This window comes from Alexandromys fortis, unplaced genomic scaffold (assembly GCF_014885135.2).
Source record: "Alexandromys fortis isolate MF-2015 unplaced genomic scaffold, M_Fortis_MF-2015_v1.1 scaffold_21, whole genome shotgun sequence".
NCBI classification, from domain to species: Eukaryota; Metazoa; Chordata; class Mammalia; order Rodentia; family Cricetidae; genus Alexandromys; species Alexandromys fortis.
The window spans coordinates 11602336-11628232 of NW_026067905.1; the positions used below are offsets into that span (position 1 = coordinate 11602336).

General features: G+C 43.3%; 1 protein-coding gene across 8 annotated transcripts in view; it reads right to left on the bottom strand.

Annotated features, from left to right (window-relative positions):
* Sec16b (SEC16 homolog B, endoplasmic reticulum export factor) overlaps positions 1–25897 on the bottom strand; it is a 62218-nt gene that overhangs the window by 27651 nt on the left and 8670 nt on the right. For 2 of the 8 annotated variants that reach the window (XM_050135307.1, XM_050135315.1), the window contains exons 1-11: positions 15813–15948; positions 12684–13065; positions 10556–10668; positions 9885–10005; positions 9074–9173; positions 7881–8022; positions 7102–7253; positions 6745–6806; positions 4847–4982; positions 4158–4388; positions 503–600 (exon numbers count right to left, since the gene is read on the bottom strand). In XM_050135307.1, the coding sequence (XP_049991264.1) occupies positions 503–600; positions 4158–4388; positions 4847–4982; positions 6745–6806; positions 7102–7253; positions 7881–8022; positions 9074–9173; positions 9885–10005; positions 10556–10668; positions 12684–13006 (1478 nt within the window). In that variant the 5' untranslated portion in view covers positions 13007–13065; positions 15813–15948. The other 6 variants (XM_050135308.1, XM_050135310.1, XM_050135313.1 and 3 more) reach the window with 6 other exon arrangements.

The following is a 25897-nucleotide window of genomic DNA, read 5'->3' on the forward strand; positions in this document are numbered from 1 at the left end:
AGACCTAGGAGGAAGGAGACTGGGAACAAAGGTATAGGATTCAGCTCCTAAGCCTCCTCACCTTCTCAGAGCCTGAGTCTGAGAATTCAGCAAAGATGCTCAGATTCCACCCCTATGTCCTGTCAGACTATTTGGAAGATGAAGTTAAGATGTTTAGGAGTTCAAGGTCATCCTTGATTAGTGAGGTACAAATCAGCCCATGAACATGAGACCTGTCTGAGAAAGAAAGGGAATGGGATGAGAGGGAGGAGGAGGGGGAGAGGAAGAAGAGGAGAGGAGAGGAGAGGAGAGGAGAGGAGAGGAGAGGAGAGGAGAGGAGAAAAGAGGAGAGGGGAATCTGGAAATGAAAAATGCTACACCCATCTCAGTAAAGAGAACTTGGGCAGCTGTGTATGGAACTTTTCAATGAATTTTTTTATTTCTCCCCTACACACACACACACACACACCACCTTTGGAAAGGAGGTTGATCTGCACTTCTGGTCTTTGCAAGCGAGACTCACCCACTCATGACCCAGTTGTAGGTCCTTGGGTCCATCTTACTGGCTAGGAACAGAGCATGGCCCCACAAGTGGTTCTTCATAGCCCATTCCAAGGCCTCCTGAAAAGCAAAGAATGGCAAACAATAGTACCTTGCTCATCTCCATCCAATAAAAACAACAAATTTCCATGCGTAGGCAGATCTGTACTCCAAGCAATAGAAATCCCAGGGAAATGTAGAAAATGAAGAAGGAAGAAGGGGAGTGCGGGCTTCGCTCAGCATGGTGTTACTCTCCCCTTCAGCCATCATCCATTAGGACATGGCATCAGCTCCTCTTCAAACATGGTCCCAGGCAGTCTCATCTTTTTAGTATCAGCTACAAAATACTTCTAAAACCCTAACTGCCAAAACCGAGGGAAAGAGTTCATTCCAAAGACTGAGTCTCAAAATATGAGTAACAAAAATGTATTGTTGTGGCCCTATTAAAGAAGAGTGTCCTTTTTAAACGCTGTGGGAGAGGGGACATCTTCCTTCCTAGGCACAAAGCTGGACATTCCCCACCTCATTGCCTCCTGCGTGAGGCTGAGCCTGAGCCACGGCACGAGAATAACAGCGCCACTTCTAGGCTGGGCCCAATAAAGTCATCCACACTCATTCCTACTATGCCTCACCCCATCAGGTAGCTGCAAGGAAAAGGACTCCTGGAGAACCTTGGAAATTCTAAGCTGACAATGGTGAGGACCGCTGCATCCTGAGTCTGACATTGTGGAGGAGGGTTAACCAACTGGCTGCTGTGCCTAAGCTCATGGGAGCTAGCCCATAAGCCCAATGCAGAGAGTGCTAACTCTCAGATGCTGTCTCAGGATGCATTGGTAGCGCCATCAAGTAAGAGGGATAAAGCTGCAAACTTTAAAACACACATACATATGTGCCTTTTTGATTCAGTTTATAGCTGAGGTTTTGAGCTGGTATTAATAACTTCCTTGGTAGGAAAAAATGCATGATTTCTGGCAGGAGGTCACTAAAGAGATAATGCTGCTTCCATGTAACAAGTATCTTTATTATCCCAGCATATCTCCATGTAATCTTATTGAATAGAGAGGGCAAATTTAATCATCACAATTAAGGAATTTAGCCTCAGGTCCAGAACAAGTGAAGAAAATGGCATTAGGACAACCTTTTTTTAAAGCATACTTTAACTATTTCATAATTCTTTTTAATTTGTTTTTTTTTTAAGTGACCAATGGGTTGGTTGAGAATTATTAGCTGACTCAAAATTCTGCCCACTCCAAAAATAAATTTTATAAGTAAAGAACTTGAGAATTTATATCAAGGCTGTCAAGAATATTAAATTCCAGAAATGATACCTGAGTCAAATATGAATGAAGGTATCTTGATACCCACTCCTCATTCATCATCCTGTAGACACCCCCACTGCTCCATCTATCACTCAGTGTGGTAAGGTACCCAGATGCCCATGTTCAGGCTCACGCTACCCAGATCCAAGTCCCACATCTAAATCTAACTGCCCAACCTGTAAATCAGCAAAACAAAACCAGACCCTACCACACAGGTTTCTATGGAGATAAATCAGATCACACATAAAAGATATTGAGTTAGTGCCTGATGGGTAAAAAATAATTTTTAAGCTCTGTTTTGTTATTGTTGTTATTATAGATATTGTTCATCTTTCTTGAAGGAAAAGTTCAGAACTGATTTATCTCTGTATGCCTCACTGGGCAAGAAATAGTACTGCAGATGAGTTTTCTGTTTTGCTTTGTTTTAATAGAATAAATGGATCACTGAGAAAAGCACAATTCCCTGCTAGATAATGGATGTATAGAAAATGGCTGTAATTTGATACTACTTGTTTTTATAAGTTATTATGTTAAGTGCCCCCATAAAAGAAAACATCATGTTTAAAAACTCAATAGATAAAATATTAAAATTTCAAAGTAGGGGCCGGAGATACGGCACAGCAGTTAAGAGCACTTGATGCTCTTGCAGAGGACCCAAGTTCAAATCCCAACACTCATGTAATGGCACACAGCCACCTGTAACTCCAGTTCCAGGGACCTGACACCCTTTTCTGGCCTTCCTAGGCACCAGGCATGCCCATGGTGCACAGATGTACATGCAGGCACTCACACATACAATAAAAATGAATAAATCTTTTAAAATGCTGAAGTCACAAAACTAACTCAACTTTGTTTCTATTAATTAATTTGAAAATGGGGGGAAACCAACTAAATATGACACACATCCAAAAAAAATTTTTCAGTTTAGAACTGAACATCTTAAAGATCTGAAGAGCACACACAATTCAGCACGCACTGATAAAAGATGCTCTACAGGAAAAGGTGGGAAGCCTGTGACAAGTTCATCACAGGGGAAAAGCTAATTTCATTTATAATAACAGAAGTGTAAATATATACACTGAATTGTATTTTTCCACCTTTAGGACAGGCATAGACCACAAGTGTGCAGGCTTTGATGAGGATACAAAGCAATGGTTTCACTTTTTGTTCACAGAGCTAATGATACATCCTAAGAGGCAATTTTTCAATAGCTATCAAAATTATAAACCATGTACCCTTTGACCCAACACCTCTGCTGCTAGAAATTGATCTTACATATGTTCTCTCATAGTAGACAAAAATGACAGTGATGTCCTAGCTTGAATATGAAGTGTACCCCACCAAAGGCCCATGGGCTGAAGGCTTGGTCTCCAGTTATTGGGAGGTAAATGGATCATAAGAGCTCTAATTTCAGATTCACTTCATGACTTGTATAAAACATGACCACAACTCAAAATTAAATAAGCGACCCTCTCCACCCATTATATGAAAGCATTCAGAGTTGATGAGAATGCCTGAGATCCAGTGGCAGGGATATCATTCATAAGTAATCTCCCCATAAACTAAGTTGCTATGTTTAAATTATGTGTATGGGAGGGGGACATTCACACGAGTTCAGGTGCCCACTTAGGATAGAGGTGTTGAGTTACCATGGAACTGGAACTATAAATTGTTGTGAGCTGCCCATCGTGAGCACTGGGAACTGAATTCAGGTCCTTTAGAAGACCAGTAAACATGAGCCATCTCTCCAGCCCTAGAATGTTTGTTTGTTTGTTTGTTTGTAAGTACTTGTCAAGAACATACAAGGCACTGAGTTGAATTATTAACACTACAAAAATACTAAAATTGTACTATTCAAACATATTTAATGTCATTAGGATACTTTACCATGTAACATTACATGTAAAAAGAAATAAACAATTACATGTTCCTTTGGGGTTGTTTATCTGTTTCGAGACAGGGTCTCCCTTTATAGTTTAGGCTGGCCTCCTACTCACAGTCTTGCCTACCTCAGCCGGATGAGTGCACCACCATGCCTGGCTTGTCTATATGACTTAAACTGATTTTCAGTGGGGAAACGCTAGGAGTAAATGAATGGAATGTAAACAGATGCTGCCTTCTATCAACAGTAGGACAGATGAACACTGCAGGTGTGAACGGCAAACACCTATGTATTTTTATTTTTCTCACCATAACTTTTTGAATGTCTCCCATGCTCTAAAAAAAGTGTATTCTAGTCATATCATTGGAGGAGGGGGAGATGGGGTAAGGGGTGGTAGTCGCTCGTCCGAAGGAAGTCTGGGAGAAAGGTGTTCTCACCTTCTTCCTTCCATAGTAGAGCAACTTGGTGAATTTTTCCACAATCTGTGCTGGTGTCTCCACACTGGGGGGAATCTCCCCCGTGAGCAGGTTACGAGTCCCAGAGTTCAACACCGGCCAGTCCTCGTCTGTCAGACTGATGAGGTTGGCCACTGGAGGCTGCCTCTTGTACTTCTCCAGCTTCTTGCAGTCTTGCATCAGCAGCTCAGCAACATCAGACCCCACCATGGACTGGAAGGTAAAGAGAGTCATCCTGTGGGGCGATCCTATTCATCCCCAGGCTGCCCCTCCCCTGGGCTGAAGAAGGAAGGCAGCAGGGCCTCTGCCTTCTTCCTGAGACTGTCATGCAAATATGCCATAGACCTTTCATGAATGACTGAATGTCGGACATCACTTCACTACTGCTGGCTGTTACTCTCTGTAGGCAGCAGCAAACCTCCCTGGAACCACTCACAAGTGTATTGTATGGTTGGTGCAATAATCCAGAGTCTGTATAACAAACCCCAGTCAGTGGGAAATTGCTCTCCAGGAAAGGTCAGTATTGGCAAACTGGCAGGGGCATCCCCTCTGAGCAATAGTGCTGCTTAGAGACTGCCTTTTATAATTGTGACATACACCAACTCCCATGAAGACTGGAACTTCAGCTTGGTTTTCCTCTGTCCCCAATATCAAGCAAAGCAGCGACTCACCCCATTCTGTCGACAAAGGAGAACCAGCAGGTGCCAAAGTAGAGCCGAGTCCCTGCTCCCTGGTGTCTCAGATTTGAGACACTGGGCTGCTTTCTTCTGGCAAAACGTCATGATATCCACCTTGTGTATGTCCTCCCTGTGAGGCGATTCAGGAAGCAAGGCCTAAGCTGACTGATTGTCCCTGTTCAGGGGTTCAGGCTCCCTGTACAATGAACTGGTTTATGTGGCGGAAGCCTGACAGCCCAGGACTGGAAGCCTGGGACCACAACATTGTTTTGTTTCCCGACAGAACAGGAAGGAGTTTCAGGGATTCTCTTTGTGAATCTTTCTATCTTTCAGATGAGGACAATGAAACCCGGAGACCTTAAGTGACTTCTCAGAATGGCAGATAAGGACTCTATTTAAAGTCATACAAGACTGGGACCATGTCTGCCCTACCCCCTCTCAGCTAACACAAACATCTCACCCCCTCTGAACCTGTGTCTTCCCCTCCTTAAGACAGGACTAATAAGAGAAACCACCTTCATACAGAAAGGAATAAGCAGACTGTGTGACATAATATGCTACATGTCCACATAAATGCTCATTAAGTGGACAGCATGACATGCTCAGGAACATTCAACAAGCCAGCGCCAAGTGGGGCCAACGTCATACTATTTAATACACAGCTCGGTTCTCTCCATACCTATAAGTAAGATGTGGAGACAGAAGGTAGGGTGTTGTTTGCCACCTCAAGAATGATCCTTGAGGTTGTCCTCTGGCCTCATTTGTGCACACATAAATACACACACATACACACACACACCATAACACTCATTTTGACTTGAAGGAGCCTTCAGTTGTGATATGGGACTTTCTTAGGACCAAGCTTCTAGATAGGATTATGTGTATATAGTAGTGGTGCCATTCAGTGTGGGCTTCCATATGACTAGAGTCTCACAGCCACCACCTTTGGAGTAGGTAAGGTAAGTGCTATATACTTTCTCAAGGGAAAAACTTAGAACTGGTGAACCACCAGTTAGCAGGATACCTGGGGTACTGGCCCCCTGACGCCCACCCACGACTCACAAGTAAAGGCCACTGGTTATCAGAAAAGTGCCTGGAAATGCAAAAGCAGTTCCAGTTCATTCCTGCAGAGGGCAGACGTTCACAGTGTCAGGGAACTGGAAAGCAGGGTTGCAGCTCGCAAAAGCAGTTTCAAGAATGTTTTCCCAGGCTATGCGGTTTCCCCACTAACACCTGTGAAGTACACAGGACACTAAAGCTTCCGGCCAAGTAACCTCTAGAAAATGTTTTTAGATGTCCAACTTATTAAGCCAGCTTTTCTTTCTGCCCTCCAAATATGAAGCGGCTTGTCAAAATTACTTGAGCCACCTCTTTTCTCTTTACTGTCACAGAGAAATCTATTTCAAATAAGATAAATAGTTTCTTCTGTGGAAACCAAGACCCAGGCAGGAAGATGTCCCAGCTTTCAAAGCCTTTATTTAAGAGTTGGGGAAGTTGACTTAGTGGGTAAGAACTGTTGCTGTGAAAGCAAGAGGACATGAGTTCAAATCCCAAGTGCCCACATAAAAGCCAGGTATGGATACATGTGCCTGTAACACCAGAGTTTGGGGAACAGAGATAGGTATTTCCTAGGAGCTCACTGGCCAGACAGCCTAGCCAAAATGGCAAGCTTCAGGTTTGGTGAGATGTCCTGTCTCAAAAAACAAGAGAAAGAAGAAGATGAAAGAGCAAAAGAGGAAAAAATAAATAAATGCCTTTCTCTGACATCTGCATGTGTGTACATGCATACATGCACCTTCATACATGTGTGCATACACCACACACACACACACTCACACACACATACACCACACACACTATGCTCTCCCTTAACAGCTCTTGCCGTACTTTACCTGATGAGGGGTCCTGGGAAACCTCTCATCTCCTCTTGATCCTCAGAATCATTAAGGATAACCTGGACCAGAAAATAAATTAGGTCCCCAAGACCTTTCCACCCTGTACCCAGCAGTCAAATCCAGTATCAGATCCATGGCTATGGTCCGATGGTGTGGCTCAGACACTTGTGGAGGCAGTTACCCTGTTGAAGATGAGCCACGAGCATCTCAGGGAAAATATAAGCCTAGTACCGCTTCTGTCTAAGAAAAGCCCACCCATTCCTGCCACAACAGCCTCCAGGAAAGTGGAGGCCTGAGAAGAGCCACTGGGTTGAGCAGAGTACTTGCACCCCCAACGCCCGACACCCTGATTACCTCCATGCTGTGTACTTCAACCAGGGCTGTTTGTCCATCAGCAGGAGAGTTGGGGGACACCCAAACTAGCTGGCCTCCTGGCCCAAAACTCACAGACACGTGGGGAACATAAAACTTCATGGGTGCCTTGGGAACGGCTGCTGAGGCATCATCTAGCCAAGAGACACATGTGGAAACTCGTTAGGCTTCCTGTCGCTGCTCTTTGGTTAAGAAAGGCATCATGGAAACACTTCTGTTCAAATTCCACCTGGGCCAAGGTGAGACGCTGTGTGGGATACCTGGTTAGAAAAGGTGAGGCTCTAGTCCGATTTAAAACTCTAAGAATATGTCAGATTGCAATGCAAAGATTATTATTTGGTCCAAATGATAATGCACTCGTCTCAGAGTCTCAAGAGTGGTCAGAGGCAGCCTCTACTGCACTGTTTCTATACATGAGGTAAGCCTCCAGACTGGCATTTACACTTTGTGTCCTCAATTCACTTCATCAGTCCTCTCTGGTCTTCATTTTCCTTACTTGTTGCTTAAAAGAACCCCAGAGTGATGTAATGATGACTAGGAGCAGTGTTCCCTTCTAAGAGCCATCTGTGATGCAAGTTCCATCACTAGAGAAGATATGGGAGAGGGATCCAAAGTCAGTTTCTCTGCCTAGGAGACCTGCATAAGCCAATAAGGTGATCAAAGACCCAATACTGGAAGTACAGAAGGGTAACCTTCCTCATGACCCAACCATTCCTCATCCTTACTGGAATCAAACAGCTCCATGACCACTTGGTACCCACCAGCCTGAATAGGTCTCCAAGTCTCTGATCCCATGGGTTCATATTCGGGGACATCTGCCATGTACTGACTGAGCTCATAGCTGCTCGAGCTGAGGCCAGACTCCTGATGTTGGAGAAGGTTGGACCTGCCAGTCAGTGATGGCTGAGGGGAAAAGAAAAGCAATGAAATTCTCTAGGAAGGAGTGCCGGAGAGCTTGTCCTTCCACTTCTCACGTTTCTTCCTTCAAAGAAACAAAACTCAAACTTTCCACTAAACACAGTGAACGTGAATTCATTGGAAGAAGATAGTATTATCCCACTGAGTATGGCCTAGCGGGGTTAAGCAACTTAGAATTCAGACTTAGTTTCCGTCACTATGTTTCTAGGACCTTAAACAGGTGACTTTGGCTTTCCCAGCTCAATACCTTCATCAGCAATATAAATTTAGGATAGCTGTCATATATAGGTTACTAACTAATATGCCAGCCATTCATGTCTGGATAATGTACATTCCCTGCAGACAAGTCTACAAGAAATTTGTGCTCCAGGAGAGATGAATAAAATGGTGTATTCAAAGGCTCCTTGTACACTGTAAAGTGCTGTTCACACATTGTGGTTTTAGCATCTGTCACCTATTCCCATCCTAGTGAGAACTAGGTACAGAAAAATTATCTATGCACACACACACAAAAAATCACACAGATCTAATCAGGGAGAAGCAAACTAACCAGAGCCTGTCAAAAAATAAGAACTCATCTGTACAATAGTTTTGCTACTTGTCTATAAATCTAAAATTACTGTAATGAAATATTTATCTCAATATTACTAAGAGCTCTATTTTGTGACCTAGATGGCGCATGGATTAGGATCTTAGAGAAAAGATGTTAAAGAGTCAGGAAAGATTTTGAGGTTGCTTTTCAATCTTAAATTAAAAGGTCCTAACAATCCTTCACTTTCTAAACCTCTGTTACCCTGGGGTGCCAAACACCTAACTCGCAGAGGTGGTTTCATCTTTTTCCAAGCATTTCACGATGAATTAAGTCCTGCCCACTTGACAAAACAGGACTAGGTCAGATCAGGTCCTTGGACTGGTAAGAGTGAAATGGGAAGGCAGAGGAAAGTGGGGGTGAGTGGGGACTCTGCTGGCTGCTGCAGACCAGCAAGGAGGCTTAATACACGGTCACAGGCCTCCAGGCCCTGTCACTTCAGGTTACCTTTTGTTTCTGGGCCTCACTCTCTGGAAAGAACTCCCCAGGCTGTTGCTGTCCAGAGACAGAAGCGAGGCTGTCTTCATAGGGATTCTTGCTGGTAAGCCTGCAGCAACAGGACAGCGGTGTTGAGACAGGTCCTGGGCAAGCCAGCAAGGCTGGAATATGCTCTGCTGGAGGCTGCCTGGTGCTCGGAATGGGCGGGTGTCAGGCCAGTTTCAGTGCTACAGCGAAAAGCATTTCCTTTCTTTCCCCACTGCAGTGTATTAGAAAGATGGAATGTTTGGGTTCCACACAGTTATTAGAAGTGATCCAGACTTTACAGAGAGTGGCTGGTCGCCACAGCCTACCCTCCTGGAAAAGCTTAAGTCATAGCCCTCGTATCAGTGGATTCCAAGGCTAAGGGTACCAGGGTAAATGCTTCAGTAAAGTCTCTTCCCTGCTGGGCCATATGCCAGGAGAATGTTTCATGCTTAGGAACAGAGAGAGGAAACAGAAGCACTACAGCCTCAGAAAGGCCCCAACCATAACAATTATTGCAAGACGACATTGTTTCTCAGGCTGATATAGGATTTGGCCTTTAGATTTGGATGTAGACTAGTGCTGAATGGGCAACCTCTCTTGGAGACAACAATCGCTTTCCCGGGATTAGTGCCTATGGTTGCCCTGGGCCACCTTGGCTTATTATCCTCATGTCCCTGTGGCTGGAACAAAAGCAGACTGTCTTCCATAGGTGAGGGACCACCACCAGGTGCCCTAAGGTTGTCCTAACTGAATCTAACTAAATCTTGTCAGCATGGCTTGTCCTTTCACTTACTGGAATGGAGTCTCACTATTTGTCCCATAGGGACTGTTGCGCTTTTCACGATGACGCTCGTTGAAATACTTTTGATCACCAGAATCTTCATTCCAGATGTAAGGACTCCCTTGCCTTGCCACTGCACCCTCAGAGAAAGCAAAGCAAAGACAGGTCACTTGCTGTTTCCGTTTAGAAAGATACTAGAGAGACATGAAACTGAGGTGTTGCATTACAGCAAGTAAAAAACATCTATCAAACTGAGTCAACTGATAAGTGAAAGCTAATAATGAAAGCCCCCAAGATGCTCCGAACCAGTTTGCATGGCTTCATGTATTTACACACAATATAATACCCTGTTACGTGGGGGTATAGGGTATGAAACTCCCATTGGGACGCATCTGCTATCCCCAGGAGAAAGTGATTATTGCAGTAGTATTATAGCTCAGCATACCAGATGGGCTTAAGAGCTAATTTTACTGTTACTTAATCAGTAAATATAACCTTTGCTACAAGAAGAAAGTAGAGAAAAATGTGGATGAAGTATACACTATCCAGAGAATTAGAAACAAGGGTAGTTTCGGTATTATTAAAGGGCGGGGTCTCCAAACACGGCTCCAGTGGTCCCTGGCTGTGGCGGTAGACCACCCATGTATCTCCAGTCCCCAAAGGCACTGGAGATTACTTCATACCTCTTTCTTCTTGCAGTAGCTGTGGATGCCTATGGTAGTAATAATTTCCATAAACATACTCTTCCCTCGGTGTTGGAGTGTGGTACCTCTGATAGGGGTCCTCATAGCCCGACCTGAGAGATCACAAAGACAGCCAGTCATCCACCAATGGCAGTAAAGGGAGACACCAAAGAAAACTGATGAACCAGACAACTTCAGAAGGCAGAATGACTACCCAGTCCAGAATCCATGGATGAACCAGACAACTTCAGAAGGCAGAATGGCCCCCAGTCCAGAATCCGTGGATGAACCAGACAACTTCAGAAGGCAGAATGACTGCCCAGTCCAGAATCCATGGATGAACCAGACAACTTCAGAAGACAGAATGACCCCCAGTCCAGAATCTGCCTGATTCACATTAAGTCAGAAAATCCAGAATCAGGACAGGGGACGGCCTTTGCTTCATAAGAAAGTTGGCATTTTTATAATAAAAATTCTTTTTACTTTAAAATGTTCTTGTTAAAAAGGAGTTTATTCACAATTCTTCTTTATTTTATAATAGTATTTTTACTTGCCATATATACACATCCAAAATCCTGGAAGCCCCAGCCCTGGTACTGAGAAAAGCATCTTCCTAAGGTGATTGTATAAGAACACAATGTGCCACTGGAATTCCCATGCATATTACAGACAGAAACAAGACTATCCTCAGCACGATTGATTTTATTGTCTCTGTCCTTGACATACTCAATTTCTCTTGAGAACTCAACAACCCAGAGGGATTGGGGAAAAGAACATTATGCTGTTAGCGTTTGTCAATTAATAATAACCACAGGGGCAAAATTCTTTACCATAAGTTCCATAACTTCAAACTTCAACTGTAGAATACATAGATATAGTCCCAGCTAGAGGAGGCAGAGGAAAGTATGGTGGATTCCAATATTCTGGGCATGCTATGGGCTTGGGAGATCAGGAACTCCACATTCTCTAACACAGAATTATTTCTGTGGTCACTGTCTCCTCACTTACAGCCTGAAAAAAAATCTGCATTTGCCTTCTCTGAAGTGAGTTTTTCTTAAGGTTCTCAAGCATTAAATACTGATCTTTGCATTGCTGTCACCCTCCATGGGTGACCCTGGGGCTCTTGGCTCTTGGTATAGGACTCAGATCAAAGACAATGTGAAACCTTTCATAGTGTCCTAGGAAATCTTTTTCACCGCCTACGAATGCTTGCTGCCTTCAACAACCCCAAAGCAGGAAGGTCCCATTTACTCTCTTCTATTCTACCTTCTATTCCTCCCTCAACCCCAGTCACACCGCAACGACAGCTTTATAAAGTTCTTCTTGAGATAATGAAGACAGAAACACTGTCACCAGTCACCAAATACCAAGTAGGCCAAGACAGATTTTAGCTAAGACAATAGAGAAGAGTGGGTGCCCTCGTGTTTGTCAAACTCGACACAAATATAGAACTATCTGGAAGGGGGGGGCTTTTAATTCAGAAAATGCCTCCAAAAGATTGGTCTGTAGGCAAGTCTGTAGGACATTTTCTTGACTAATGTTTGATATGGGATGGCCCAACCCACTGGGGACAGTGACACACACACAGGTGGGTCTGGGTTGTATAAGAAAGAAAATTGTGCATGAGCATTTCAGGGTTAACAAATGAGTAAGCAGCATTCCTCCATGGTCTCTGCTTCAGTTTCTGCCCACAGGCTCCTGATTTCCTTCAGTGAGGGACTGTGAAGTGAAAGTAAGATGAAATAAACCCTTTTCTCCCCCAGCTGGCTTTTGTCAAGGTGTTTTATCCCAGCAATAGAAATCTTAACTAAAGCAGATAGAAAAGAGGAGGAGGAGGGAGAGAAAGGAGGAGGGAGGAGAGGGAAGAGGAGAAGAAGAGGAGTTGGACAAGAAAGGAAGAGAGGTATAAGAGGCTAGGGAGAGCAGTGCCCGATGGTGAGTGCACTTGGGAGGCTTGAATGAGGCAGGAGGATCCTAAGTTGGAGGACAACCAGTTCTACGTAACAAACCCCAGGAAATGAGGACAGGGTAGGGAGGAAGAAGGAAGTGAACAGGAAACCAAAATGATTAATAGTCTATTCATAGGTACGCGGGAGAGATAGGTCCACTGTAGCCCTAGAAGTCATACCTTGAGTATAACTGAGTAGGATAAGGTCCTCCCAAGTAGTCCACTCCAGACACAGGTTGAGACCATTCCCCAGGCCTGGGTACATAGTGGGCCTCCTGGTGGTCAGCCCTGAGGTCCTGCGCCCTTGGGTCCTGCGTCCTGGGGTCCTGCTGTGGCTTTGAGTTCCTGTGGGCTTCTTGCCATTGGTGGTATTTATCTCCACTGTACTGAGGGTGAGGACGGTGTCTATAATGTCCACTCTGAAGCCCACGGTTTGTGTCCATCGATGGTACCATGGGCCTCCCTTGTGGCTGAGATGGCCTCTGGGGAACCCAAGGCTCCATCTCTGACCCTTTGATCTTTTTCTTAGGTCTTGAGGATGTTACGTAGCTATTTTAAGTTCCTGCACACGAAAAGAAGACAGATCATTCTGGAGAGCTGGGGACATGCACAGCTCGGTCAGTAAAATGTCTGCCTTTCAAGCACCAATGTGTAAAGCTGATTCTGAAAAGTTACATAAAAAGCCAGACAGACGTGGTAGTGCACACTTGTAATCCCAGTACTGGGCAGGTAGAAACAGCAAGATCCCTGGGGCTCACTGGACAGTCAACGGAGCCTAGTCAATGAACCCTGGGTCCCAAGGAAAAGGCCTTGTCTTGAAAAACAAAGCATACGACTCCTGAGGAACAACACTTCAGATGAACCTCTGGCCTACACACACACACACACACACACACACACAGCATTTTAAGCCTTTATCCAAACATGGCAGTTTATTGGATTCAGTGAAAAGAGCAACTATGATTCTCAAAATTGTCTAAAACAAACCATATGAGCACCAACATAGAGGAATTTAAAAAAAAAAAAACCTTCTCAGACAGATACATTAAATAAATAAGAGGCTAGACAATTAGTTTGATGCTGACTCAAAAATTCAGAAAGTACATATGGAACAACAGATGTAGGTGGCATGGGAGGCAGATAACCACACTTAATGCAGCTACAAATGCTATCAAGGAATTCCAATTAATGTTTCCTCATTTATCCCACCAGCAAATATTTATACAACACTTAAAACGGATTGCCTAGGCAGCTTCTCTAGTGGAGTCTGTAAGGTCCTGAATAATTAACAGAGTTAACGTCACTCTAAAACCTACACCCAGTCTACACTGAGCAGAAAATCATCAATGGCCTGCTCCTAGAGCACCAATCAGCCCACTCATCTTGGCTTGTTTGTTTGCTTGGTTCGGTTTTTTGAGTCAGGAACTTATTCTTTTCACCCAAACTGGCCTTGGATCTTACAGCAATGACCCTGCCTCACTTTCTCTAGTGCAAGGATTCAGGCATGAGCCACCATGGTTTGCTTTTGAAAAACACAAACAATCCTAGCAAATACGTTAAAACACCAATAAAAAATGACCTGGGTTTTAAAAAAAAAAAAAAAAAAACGGATTGCTGAGGTATCCGAAATAGAGCAAGACTTGTGAGGAACTGGTCGGAGTTCAAATCCTTTCTATAGCTCTTACCGGTTGGATAATTTTTTTTAAGCTTCAATTCCCTTACCCAGGGAGATGCTAGATACTACAGGCTAGTGCTGCGGGGTCAGTGTCAAAGCTAAACACGACATATGGAAAGTGCCTAGAACTACCTAGTACATGGTAATTGTTCACTCCATCACAGTAAGTGTCTTCAGAAACCAAGGCTAGAGTAGTATGAGTGACTGAAGAATTTGTAGGTCTAGGGAGACATGTCATTGACCTGTTTGCTGCATAAACACAAGAACCTGAATTTGGATCCTTCGCACACACATGGAAAGCCAAACTCGGTGCTCCTGTGAGACAGTAAGCTTCAGATTCAGTAAAACACCTTCTTTCAAAAAATAATATGGAATGCAATAGAAGAAGACACTCAATATTGACCTCTATCTAGTCTACACGCATGTGTACACACACACATACACACACACACACACACACACACACACACACCAACTTAAACTGATCCCACAAAAGACTTACCCTTTCACTGGGAAAGCCAACAGACACAAGTTTGGGGCTTCTGATACTGGAAAATGGAGAGCTAGGTCTCCCAGCTCTTTCTGACTGAAGCATTTAGACCTAGAAGTTCCTCTCACATCAGACTAGCTTTCCCACTCATTACTCAGATAAGAACCAACTTCAGGGACCAGTGCCCTTTCCCAATCCCTCTGCTTGCACAGCAGAGGGACGTGTAACAGAGGGAAAACCAGGCCCTGCTCCTGTTCAGAGAGCCTACTGGGCCACCAGCATACACAGGCAAGGACAGCCCCCATTCCCTTCCCCTTGGGAATGTTGATGGCAGGCAGCATGATTCTGATCAAACCTGTTAGTTGCCCTTAGTCTGAAAGCTTCCACACTCAGCTAAAAACTCTTATCAGAGAAAAAGGTCAGAGGGTCATGTGGTGAAATCAAGATGACCCCATTTGAATGCCACAATGGAACCTAGGTTCAGAGCTGTGAGAAGGCCAGAGAGGGGCCTTCTGCTTCCAGGTCACTCATAACACAGAACCTCGGGCCTTCCTCTCTTGCTTCCTCGAAAAACACAGTCATAACAAAAACTTTGCCAGCAAATTCCAGGAAGGGCCTAATACCCCTAGTACTATACAAGATCCTTTGCTAAAAACCCACAAAACACAATGGCACTTGGACACAAGGAAGAACTTGGAAAGTAATCAGTTCACTTGCCCCCAGACTTTGCGCTAAGCATCCTGGCCCCAACTACAAGGGCACAATCCCGATCTTTTCTTTGATAGCCCTTCATTCTGTCACCAAGGGCCCCCAAACTCCATTAGTTAGGACCTCAGGGTTATAATTAGTGATAGTTATTTTCGAGCCTCTACGAGTCTTAAAATGAAGGAATTCTATCTATAATAACAATCACAGCTTTGTTCCCACAGAAGTGAGCCCTTGACTCAACAAAGACAGTTGCACCTTTTTGATTCTGACAGCCCAGCAAGCCAACTCCAGAGAAAGAAGGGTGTCAGTGCCCCCCACGCACCTGCTCTGCCGGCTTCCTACCTTCCTTCCCCGTGGCTCCAGGGACCTTCTGGGGAGTGCCTTCTCCCCTCTTAGAGACTAACAAAGTCCAGATGCCACATCTACCAAGACTCACCTGGCCTTCAAACCTACAGCGGATTAGTTACCTCTGCGACTGCCGGGCCTCCATGGAGGGAGCTGATTCATTAGGACAAAGTACAGTGTCGCCACCGCAGGCTGGGACAGTCCTGACTTGGCATATTTGCTCAGAACCCGGTAGGGATTGGTGCGTCTGTTTGCCTGGTTGGGGACTGAGCCAGCTGCACTCTGTGAGAATACATCCAACTCCCCACAACAAATAGGGAAGAGGGACACTAGGAAAAGGAAGCCCAGAATGGCCTGAGGCAGCCTGGTCTGTGGGGCAGAGCACCACCTTTGGGGTGTGAGTGTGTGGCTCTGCCAGTGGCTGGCTCTCTCGCTCAGCCTCTCCCAGTCTCGGTTCCTTTTTTTAATATGACAAGGTTCACCAAGAGGAGCAGGTATAGGGAAGTGCACGCGCTACAAGCAAGTCCACACTAAGAGCGAGCCTTTCCAGGGAATAGGAGCTGGCTGCTCACACTGGGACAGGCGGGGAGCAGAAACCTGGAGGCCCTGGTCTGGGTTGCCCTCACCCACATGTTTCTCCAGTGAGTTTGTGCGGTCAACTCTGTTCCAACTGAAGGGCAGATTTAAGTCCCAGTGCTGAACTGAAGGCACTGAGAAGTTTGCACTCACAAGAAAGGAATTTCTCACATTTGAAAAATGTATTTCTTCATGCTGCTAAGGTGAGCATCAAGCACGTCATATCTCCTTTGGAATGTACGTTTTAAATTTTAGTTCTTGCTATAGGTAGGCCTGGTTTTGATTCTTTCAACAAACTTTTGTTTTATTATGTTACATATCAAACCAAGCACTCACACATGCTAAGAGAGAGCCCTACCAACGAGCTATATCCTCAGCCCTGTTTTTGAGGAGGAAGTATCATTAAGTTGCCCAAGTTAGCCTTGAACTCACTCCATAAACAAGGTAGACCCTGAAGATGCTATTCCCCAACTCACCTTCCTGAGGAACTGCGATTTGAGGCCTTCACCACCAACCAAGTCAAAAAGATTCTTATTTGCCAGCATTTGCCACATATACATATAAAAAGGTACTGTCCTTGCTTTCAAGCCACTTAGAACAAAATAGCTTTTCTTGTAGTTCCTGTTCCAGGGAAAAACACCATTATCTGGTCTTGTGGTCAGACAGGTAGTGTATCTAAGCCATGAGACTTTCTTTCCACCACTAACCTGAATCCTAGCACCTAACAAGAGAGCGTAAAACCCTCAGAGTGTAGACAGTGGTTTCTTACCATGCGAGGCCATGAGGTCTGGCTCGCCAGTGGCCGCATCGTTGCTTTTGATCCCTCTCGGAAGAGGCACTGGAGAAGGACACACACACACATTGACAGCAGGAACCAGAACGCTGTTAATTATCAAACAGGCTCTATATCACATTCTGCTTTTATATACGGCAATAGCAGTCATAAAACTCTGACACAATTCTTTCAGCTTGTGAAATGACATTAGACTCACCCTACAGAAAAACCTACATTCCTGGGGTGCTGACACTAAAAAGAATCTCAGAAATCATTTAAGCAACTTCAATTTAAAAAAAAAAAAAAAAAAAAACAATAAAACTAAAAACTACAGAAGATTTACCCAAGATTTTACAAAGCTAAACAACCAGTGAGAAGTGTGTTGGTATGCTGCAGCTAGCTGCCTTACACAGCGCTTCCCAGAGCTGATTATGAAATATTCAAGAGTTATGTGACCTGCTCATTAAAACAGAGGTAATTCAAAACTCCCTATGCTGTGGCCATTTACACCACAGACACTGGTGAATGCTATTCGAAAAGATGGCTTGTTTGTTTTTCAGTGAACCCGTGTACCAGCATACTGAGTTCGAGCCTGGACTCTTAGTTCTGAACTCCCTGTTCCTTCAGTTATAGAGGTGTCGTTCTCTTGCGAGCCTTAGCTGCACACTTCTAGTTTAAACATCTAGCCCAGTTGCTCTAAATGCTCCTTTTGTGGCATCCCAAAGCATCTCCAATTATCTCAAGAGTTATTATGAAACTCTTCAAACACTCACCAACCAAAATTAATTTTAATTAGCTTTAATTATTCTGTATAGACATATGGCATACAACAGTGAAATGGGTCACAGTAGGAAATAGATTGTGGTGGGAATCTCACCACTCCAAAGCATGTGGGATTTCTCAGCCCCTGATTTTTCCAGCCCCAAATAGTTACAGTTACCAAGTCTTTCTACCTGGCAGCTATATTCTTCCTGGTTTCCAGACAAAATTTATCCAGCTTGACAATGCTTTAAGAGCTCAGTCTCTAGTAGGAGGTGATTTGAATTAGCCCTGACACTCTAGACTTTGGCTGCAATGCCCCTGCATGAACTCATAGATTCCCTCATGCCCAAACAGCTACTGTCTTTACATTATCCTTGCCCTGGTGTCCTGCCCTTGTACCTGATTCTTGTTCTGTATCCCAGTTATTCACCAAGAGAAGTCTTAAGAACTTACTACTCTGTGTGAATTTCACAGACTTCCTGGCTCCCTTTCCAAATACCAGACTACTGTCTACAGTCTTGGTTCAAAGAAGAGTAGCTACCCAGTATATAGGCCGAATGTGATTTTCTCCAAATATTTGCAAGTTGAAATCCTAAATCCTAGTATGATAGTGTTAGGAGTGAGGCCTTTGGAGGGTCAACAATTGTGTTAGTGGAGCTCTTGTGAATGGGTTAATGCTCTTGTGCAAAGGCCCAAGGGAACTTTCTTCCTCTCTGCTCTCTGTCATGGAAGGATACAACCAGATAACAGGAACCCGGCAAACCCAAAATTAGGCCCTCATCAGACAGCAATTCTACCCACAAATCCATCTTGGACTTCCTAGGCTCTAGAAGTGTGAGTGATAAAGCTCTATCATTTAAGCCATCAAGTTTGGGGAAATTTGTTACAGCAGCTTGAGCTAAGAACTATCCTGGTACGAACCGTGTCTGACAAAAAGACCATCACTGTTAACAGTGCTACTGAATCTCTGGCCATCAGATGGAGTTGGCAAAGGTGAACACCCAGCTCCAGGTCATGTTTGCCATGAGTCCCCCCTAGTCCTGTGACCTCAGGACTAATTAGAGTCACAAAGAACAGTCCAGCAGAGACCGTTCCCCAATCTTGGCCTTCTTTTATCACCAAAATTAAAAATTTAGAGAGCAAACTGAGAAGTTCTGTGTCAACACATTAGTGGTATTTATCTACTTTCAGGTAATGGACTTTCATATGATTTTATTTTCCTCTTCTTGCTTGTTCATAGGATCTAACTTTTCTAAGAGAGAGAGAGATTTATAGAGATGATGATGATAGGTATCATTTAAAATGATAAAATAATTAATGTTGCCTTTAATCAATATCACATCCCAATGTGTTGTCACAGTAGTAACTAATTGGTTACCTAAGTTACTAAGTAGGGCAATCATACCCCACAAAGCTTCTAAGATTGATTAACCGCAGCAAGTCGGCTATTGTGGGGATAATTTGAACCAGTCATTTATAAAGCAAGTATTTGTGAAAGAACTACTGTATACCCAAGCCTATCATGTGCATCTGAAGCACATAGAAAAACAACATATGGTCCTCATTGTAAAGATGCTTTGAATTCGGTGAAGTATCAGATAGTGTATGCAAGGATTATCCTAACACTGATTTTTCTGGGGAAAGGACATACAGAGGAAGGCATGGGCCAAAATGGGGGTGGAGGAGTACATTACTCAAGGCTATTTGAGAAAAAGGAACAGGTAGAACTATACATGATTATACAAGAAGAAAGAACGTATGTGCATAGAAAGCAAGTACCACATGTTTTAGAGAAAGAGAGACAACATGAATTGGTACTCTGTTACCTAAAAAGGATTAGGGAGGAAATCAAGGACATTCTCCTGAACTGAAAGGATGCTGCATCTTTTATTTTCTATACAGTAATCTTGAAAGAGGATTCCATTAGTTAGGAGAGATGATGGAGTCAGTTTGAGACATGTTGGGTGTGAGGGACCTCAAGAACACAGATAGGTATAGTCAATAAGGCATTAGCTGTGATGACTTGGAGACCAAGAAAGAGGTTTGACAAGTGTGGTGGCTAGCATGACCAAGAACATGTAAGAGCTAGACCCAGCAAGGGAGCCTGATAATAATGAAGATAAGAATGAAGTAGCAGATAGGTACTCTAAGAAGTGAGAGAAGACAGTGACCCATATGCCCAAGGAGATGATGGCATCAAAAACAGGAAGACAATCAGCAATTTCAAACTTGGAAGAACATTGAGAAGGGCCACAAAAGAAAGATGTTCTCTGGATCGCTGGATTTGACTGTTAGGAGGTCTGAGGGTCTTTATGTGAACTATTTCAGTGCAGCTATGCTCAAGGTGGTGTGGAATAAGACTTAGGAAGGATGTAATAGCAAAAGGAAAGTAAGGAAAAGGAGACAGCAAGCAAAAGGATCTTTCTTGAGGCTGGGTGGGCCAAGCCAGGCTGAGGCTACAACCAGCACTGAGGTTTGAGGAATCTGTTTAGAGTGGACAAGGCAACATACACGAATGTGCTGGTTCATGTGGATGAATGTAGACACTGAAGAGAAACTGAGAGAAGGAATCTCAGAAAAGACATGTGGATCCTAGGATAGGGGAGCACATATTTGGACCTGGCTAAGAGGAGAGACACATACCTCTGAGAAAGGGATACAGCAGGTAAAGACCAGTACAGATGAAGATGTGTCTATACAAACAAAGCCCAAGAAGGAAAACTCTCTGGAGTAGATTGGTCAGGCCTACTGGCTGCCTCTAGGGTGAGCATTTAGAAGGGGACTTGCTATGGGGAGCTGCTTGTTAGTTTCCCAGCCCTCCAGCAGCTCAGACCCAACATAATCACTCAGGAACTATATTATTTAAAACAATGCTTGGTTCATTAGCTCTAGATTCTTATTAGCTAACACTTATATCTTAATTTAACCCTTTTCTAGTAATCTGTGTATCACCACACAGCTGGGTAAAGTTCCCAGCATCTGTCTCTGGTGGGGTTAAATGGCCTCTTTTCTGACTCCACCTTCCTTCTCCTAGCATTCAGTTTAGTTTTCCCCACCTAGCTCTATCCTATTAGGCTAAGCCAGTTTCTTTATTAACCAGTGGTATTCACAGCATACAGAGGGGAATCCCAAATCACCTCTCCTTTTTTGTTTAAATAAAATGAATAAAAAATGAAGGTTTTACTTTAACATAGTAAAATTATATATAACAAAACAGGTGTCAAGCAAGAATTAAAGTTATAATACTTAAATATACTTTATCTTTTATCATAATTGAGGAAAACCATAACTATCTATTCTTCAACTCCATCAAAGACTCCAGAAGGATATAATATTGCCTAAGTAAACAGGAAGTATATTATAAACAATTACTAAAACTCTAGACTTGACAGAGACATCTTGCTGCCTGGACAGTCACCCAAAGTTCTTCTGTACCACTGGGGCATCCATCTTCAGCCTACAGGACCGTAGTATCCAGCAGACTTTTCTATGAAGCAGGAATTTTTTTTTTTTTTTTGGTTTTTCGAGACAGGGTTTCTCTGAGGTTTTGGAGCCTGTCCTGGAACTAGGTCTTGTAGACCAGGCTGGACTTGAACTCACAGAGATCCACCTGCCTCTGCCTCCTGAGTGCTGGGATTAAAGGCATGCGCCACCACCGCCCAGCCGAAGCGGGAAATTTCAAAGACAGTTCCACCTATATTGGCAGTTTGTCAGTCACTTTCTTCTGTGTCCTGAGAATGTCTAGCAGACTCTTTCATGAATCAGGAACCTTGAAGGATCACCTCACCTTTAAGAAAGTTCAGCAGTCATTTCTCTGTGGGTCCTGCATGTCCAGTTCATATTGCATACCATCAAGCAGTCCAGGCAAGAGCAGTTTCTTGCCCAAATGGCTAACCAACACCATAAGAAGCCTCTTTGATGCCCATCATCCTCTTGAAGTAATTGGCGCTGCCAGAAGCAGATGTGTCTCACTGTCATGAAAGTCCTAAGTTCTTAAAAAATTTTAAATGCCATATTCTGAAGGTCTCTGAAAGATTTGAAGAATACCTATCTAACTGAATATATCTATATATATCTAGGAAACCTAACTAACATGACTACAATCTTGACTATTATAGATGATTATCCATTGACCTATATTTCTTAATTATACATTACATTTTTAAATGAGCTGCACAAACACAAGACCTTAATACCTTAATCAAGAGCAGAAATATACATAGAACAAAACTATGTAAACTTGTATCATTAGACCAAGATCCATACCAATGCAAAATATTCATCTCTACATCATATCCTCCTTTAAATATAAACAAATATTTGGGAATTTGAGCATAGTTCTCTCCAAACTGCTTCCTGCTTTTTGTTGGGCAAAGTAATTTTTGGGTTGTTCACATTGACCTTTCAGAAGGTCTTGGTCCATCAAACCATAATAGTCTGGAATGATTCCACAGGTTCTCATTCTCTGTGGAAACAAAACAAGAACCTCTTTTCCAAAGCAACATATTCTTAGACCCAAATTTTGAAAACAAGAAACCTTTAAAGTATTTATGTTGGTTACTTGGCTTTACAGTCAAAAAAAATTCAAAGAAAACATAATAATATACATAATCCATACTCTTTGTGTATAGTCCATCTTTTCATGGCTTATTTATTTTTACTTTATTACTTTTTAGTATTTATTTTGTTATCTTTATTCCTTTAATCTATTACTGTCTGTACTCTGTCTCTTTAAAGATTTTACTTCATTTTAAGCCATTTACTTCTTTTTATAACTCTCTATAATCATTTTTCTTCTCTCTTCCAAGCCTACCTACATTTATCCAACACTGTGACTCATCTGGAGGTCTTTTCCATCTGAATTTGTGTTTATTGCATAGTTACAATTATTTTCTGACCAGAAGTGCTTCTTAAAATGCTAAGCCCTTCTTATGAACTTAAGTGGCACCATTGCTAAGAGAAATATGGCACTGTTTCCTTGTTGCATCCAGTCCCACATGGTGGAGCTGTTTGCTGCATCTGAGAGCCATTTTTAGGCACACAGCCAGTCTATGTTGCCATTAAGCAAGTTGTAGCACTCTGTTCACAAGCCCCATTTAAATGTTGCATAGCCAGACCTCCAGAAAGAATCAGAGTTTGTGCTGGCAGCACGACCCAGAAAGCCAGCATTTCAAATGGCATGGCTTTTTTTTTTTCTGCTATCACTGAGTCAGAAAAACCTCTCTTAAAGGAGCCATGCCTCTGCTTGCCTCTGGCAAACAGAGCCCACTCTATAAAATGCCACTACCAAGCCATGCTTAATTCTGTTCTTTTGTATCTAGAATTCCTTCCCAAACTCTCTGGTTTTAAGTAGATTTTAGTTGGCTACAATGGGCACCAATTTGTGGGGGGGGGGCTGCTTGTTCATTTCCCAGCCACCCGGCAGCTCAGACCCAAAATAATCACACAGAAACTATATTATTTAAAACACTGCTTGGCCCACTAGCTCTAGCTTCTTATTAGCTAACATATTTTAATTTAACCCATTTTTAGTAATCTGTGTATCACCATGTGGATGTGGCTTACCAGGTAAAGTTCCCAGCATCTGTCTCTGGCAGGGCTACATGGCTTCTCTCCTAAATCTGCCTTCCTTCGCCCAGCATTCAGTTCTTCCTGCATCCAAGAGCTAGAGAAACAGCCCATCATCCAAAAAGGACTCCAGGCTTCCTTGGCAGCCCCAGGCTGGCAGAAGGGCCTTACTGCTCATCCATTCACCCTCCCATTTTATTGGGATCTTCTGAGTCAGTACGAGTGCACTGGTAGATGGATGTTACTGTGACTTCAGGATCTGTGTCAAGTGTCAAGGAGCAGAGAAGACTCACGGAGCAATTAAGAGAAACAAAGGTCTTTAATAGCAGAGTGTACTTCCCGCTGCAGATCAATGGCTGTGAAGTCCTCAGAAGATGAACACAACTCAAGCCTGGAATCAGAATGTCTGAACGTGAGTCCCTGTTCTACCATCTGCCGATCATGTAAACCTGTTAGTTATATCTCTATCTCCTTTTCTTCATCTACAGAAACCTATTTTACAGAACACTGATAAAACTGACAAATGATTGATATACAATAAACACTCAAAAGGTGCTAATAATTACCACTCCTCTAGATGTGCTAGAAAATGTGCCCACAAAGTATTCTGCACACCACCAGCAAGAGACCAGAATATCTATTATGGCTGTGAAATCAACAAATCCTCTTGACACTTAATGCAGTGCCTGCATTGATCCAGGACTTAGAGGAAATAGACAAACAGTGTCATTTGGCTACACAGAGTGGGGAAAAGTGAATGGATTAAGTTGAGAACGTCGGTATTAGCAAGTTTAAGGAAGTATGGTCCAGTGCTTACTGCACAGGAGGTTGATGGCTACAGGAACAGGGCAGGATGCCACAGGATGAAGCATGAACTTTCTTCTATAAGCTGTTTTAAATAGAAATTTAATTTAGCATCAATACAAACATTCTGGAGGAAAGTTTAAATTTACATTCATTTTTAAGACAAGCATGAGATGTCAAAAAACATTCTGCTCTGACTATGAGACAGATACGCAGACACATACCCTGCACCCCCAGAAGTCATTTCTTGCCACTTGGTGGGGAAGTTTGAGAGACATATTCTTAACAAGAGCAGACATTTCAGACACACAGAGCCAATGAGCTGGAAAGAGCCTCTGGAAGAAGTCCATCCCTGCAGGTGAAGTCATGGCTATGCCAGCGAGGCTCAAGCCAAGGCCCCCACTGATGTGCAGTTCTTTCATTTACAGGCCTAAAGCACTCTGAGCTCGCTACTATTGGATAAGAGTCTGTGTTATATAAGACCTTGAGCATTCAACCATTACACCACACCCACTCACTAACCGCTCGTACAGTCCTAAAAGTCTAGCACTGTCTTGATTTTCCTAGGACACGTGATGTTTCTTTTCTAAAGGAAGTAGGTCCTCGGGGTGCTCGTAGAGATGCATCCTCAAATTTAAAGCTCAGATGTTCTTCCTGATGGATGGATGACATGGACACACAGATGTGTCTCAGGATCCTACCTCAATTGTCTGAAGACTGGGAATACCCACCACACAGCTCATCAGACTTTTCCTCTCCAGATTACACAGCCCCAACCTCATTCATCAAATCTCCATCTTAATCTTTCTGGGGAGTACCAAAGTTCCAAAGAATGTGGAACTGATGGGACTAGATAGTCCAGTGGCTCAGGTCACTTGCTGCTTTCAGAGGACTAGAATTTAGTTGCCAGCACCCACGCTGAGCACCTCACGATCACCTCCAACTTCAGGGCATTCTACGTGCTCTTCCTGACTATGGGCACATGCACACATGGGTGCATGCATGCATGTACACAGAGACAAACACATGTACTTGGATCCACATAAAATAAATCTTTTTAAAGGTGGGAATTGAAACTATGCTTTGATTTTTAACTCAGCTATTTTTCAGCCACATGCATTGAAAAAAAAATCACTCAATTGCCATAATGTTCCAGATTCTTCATCTTTAAAATGAAATCTTAAAAGTGCTTCTTTAAAGGGCTGTGATGTGGATGAAATGAAATAGCACATGGAAAAGAACCAAAAGAAGTGCCTGTTAAATACGGAGGGTGGGTTTGCCTTTCATCCAGGCTCCTCACGTTCTGCATGACAACCTAAGTTACACATGCAGGTGATGGTTGATCAGATGCAGTAATGGAGAGCGCTTTGCACTTGAAATTTTGCATTCCAATGCCTCTGCTGATTAGCTGCAAGACAAACAAATTACTTAACATCTCAGGCAAAGTATCCTCCATGGTTAAAGGAATGGGTGATAATAGATACCTTTGCAAGACAACGGTAGAATAAGTGAGATAAAGTGCTGTTTGCAGCATATACCCAATGTTTGGTTATTATTTTAAGAATAAACAAATACATGGTCTGTCTAACAGGTGTGCCTAAGCTGTTGGCCACAGGGCCACATGAGCCCAAGAGTGGTGATCAATGTAGGCCAAGACATTTGGAGATCGTATTGTGTAGCGATGTAAAAAG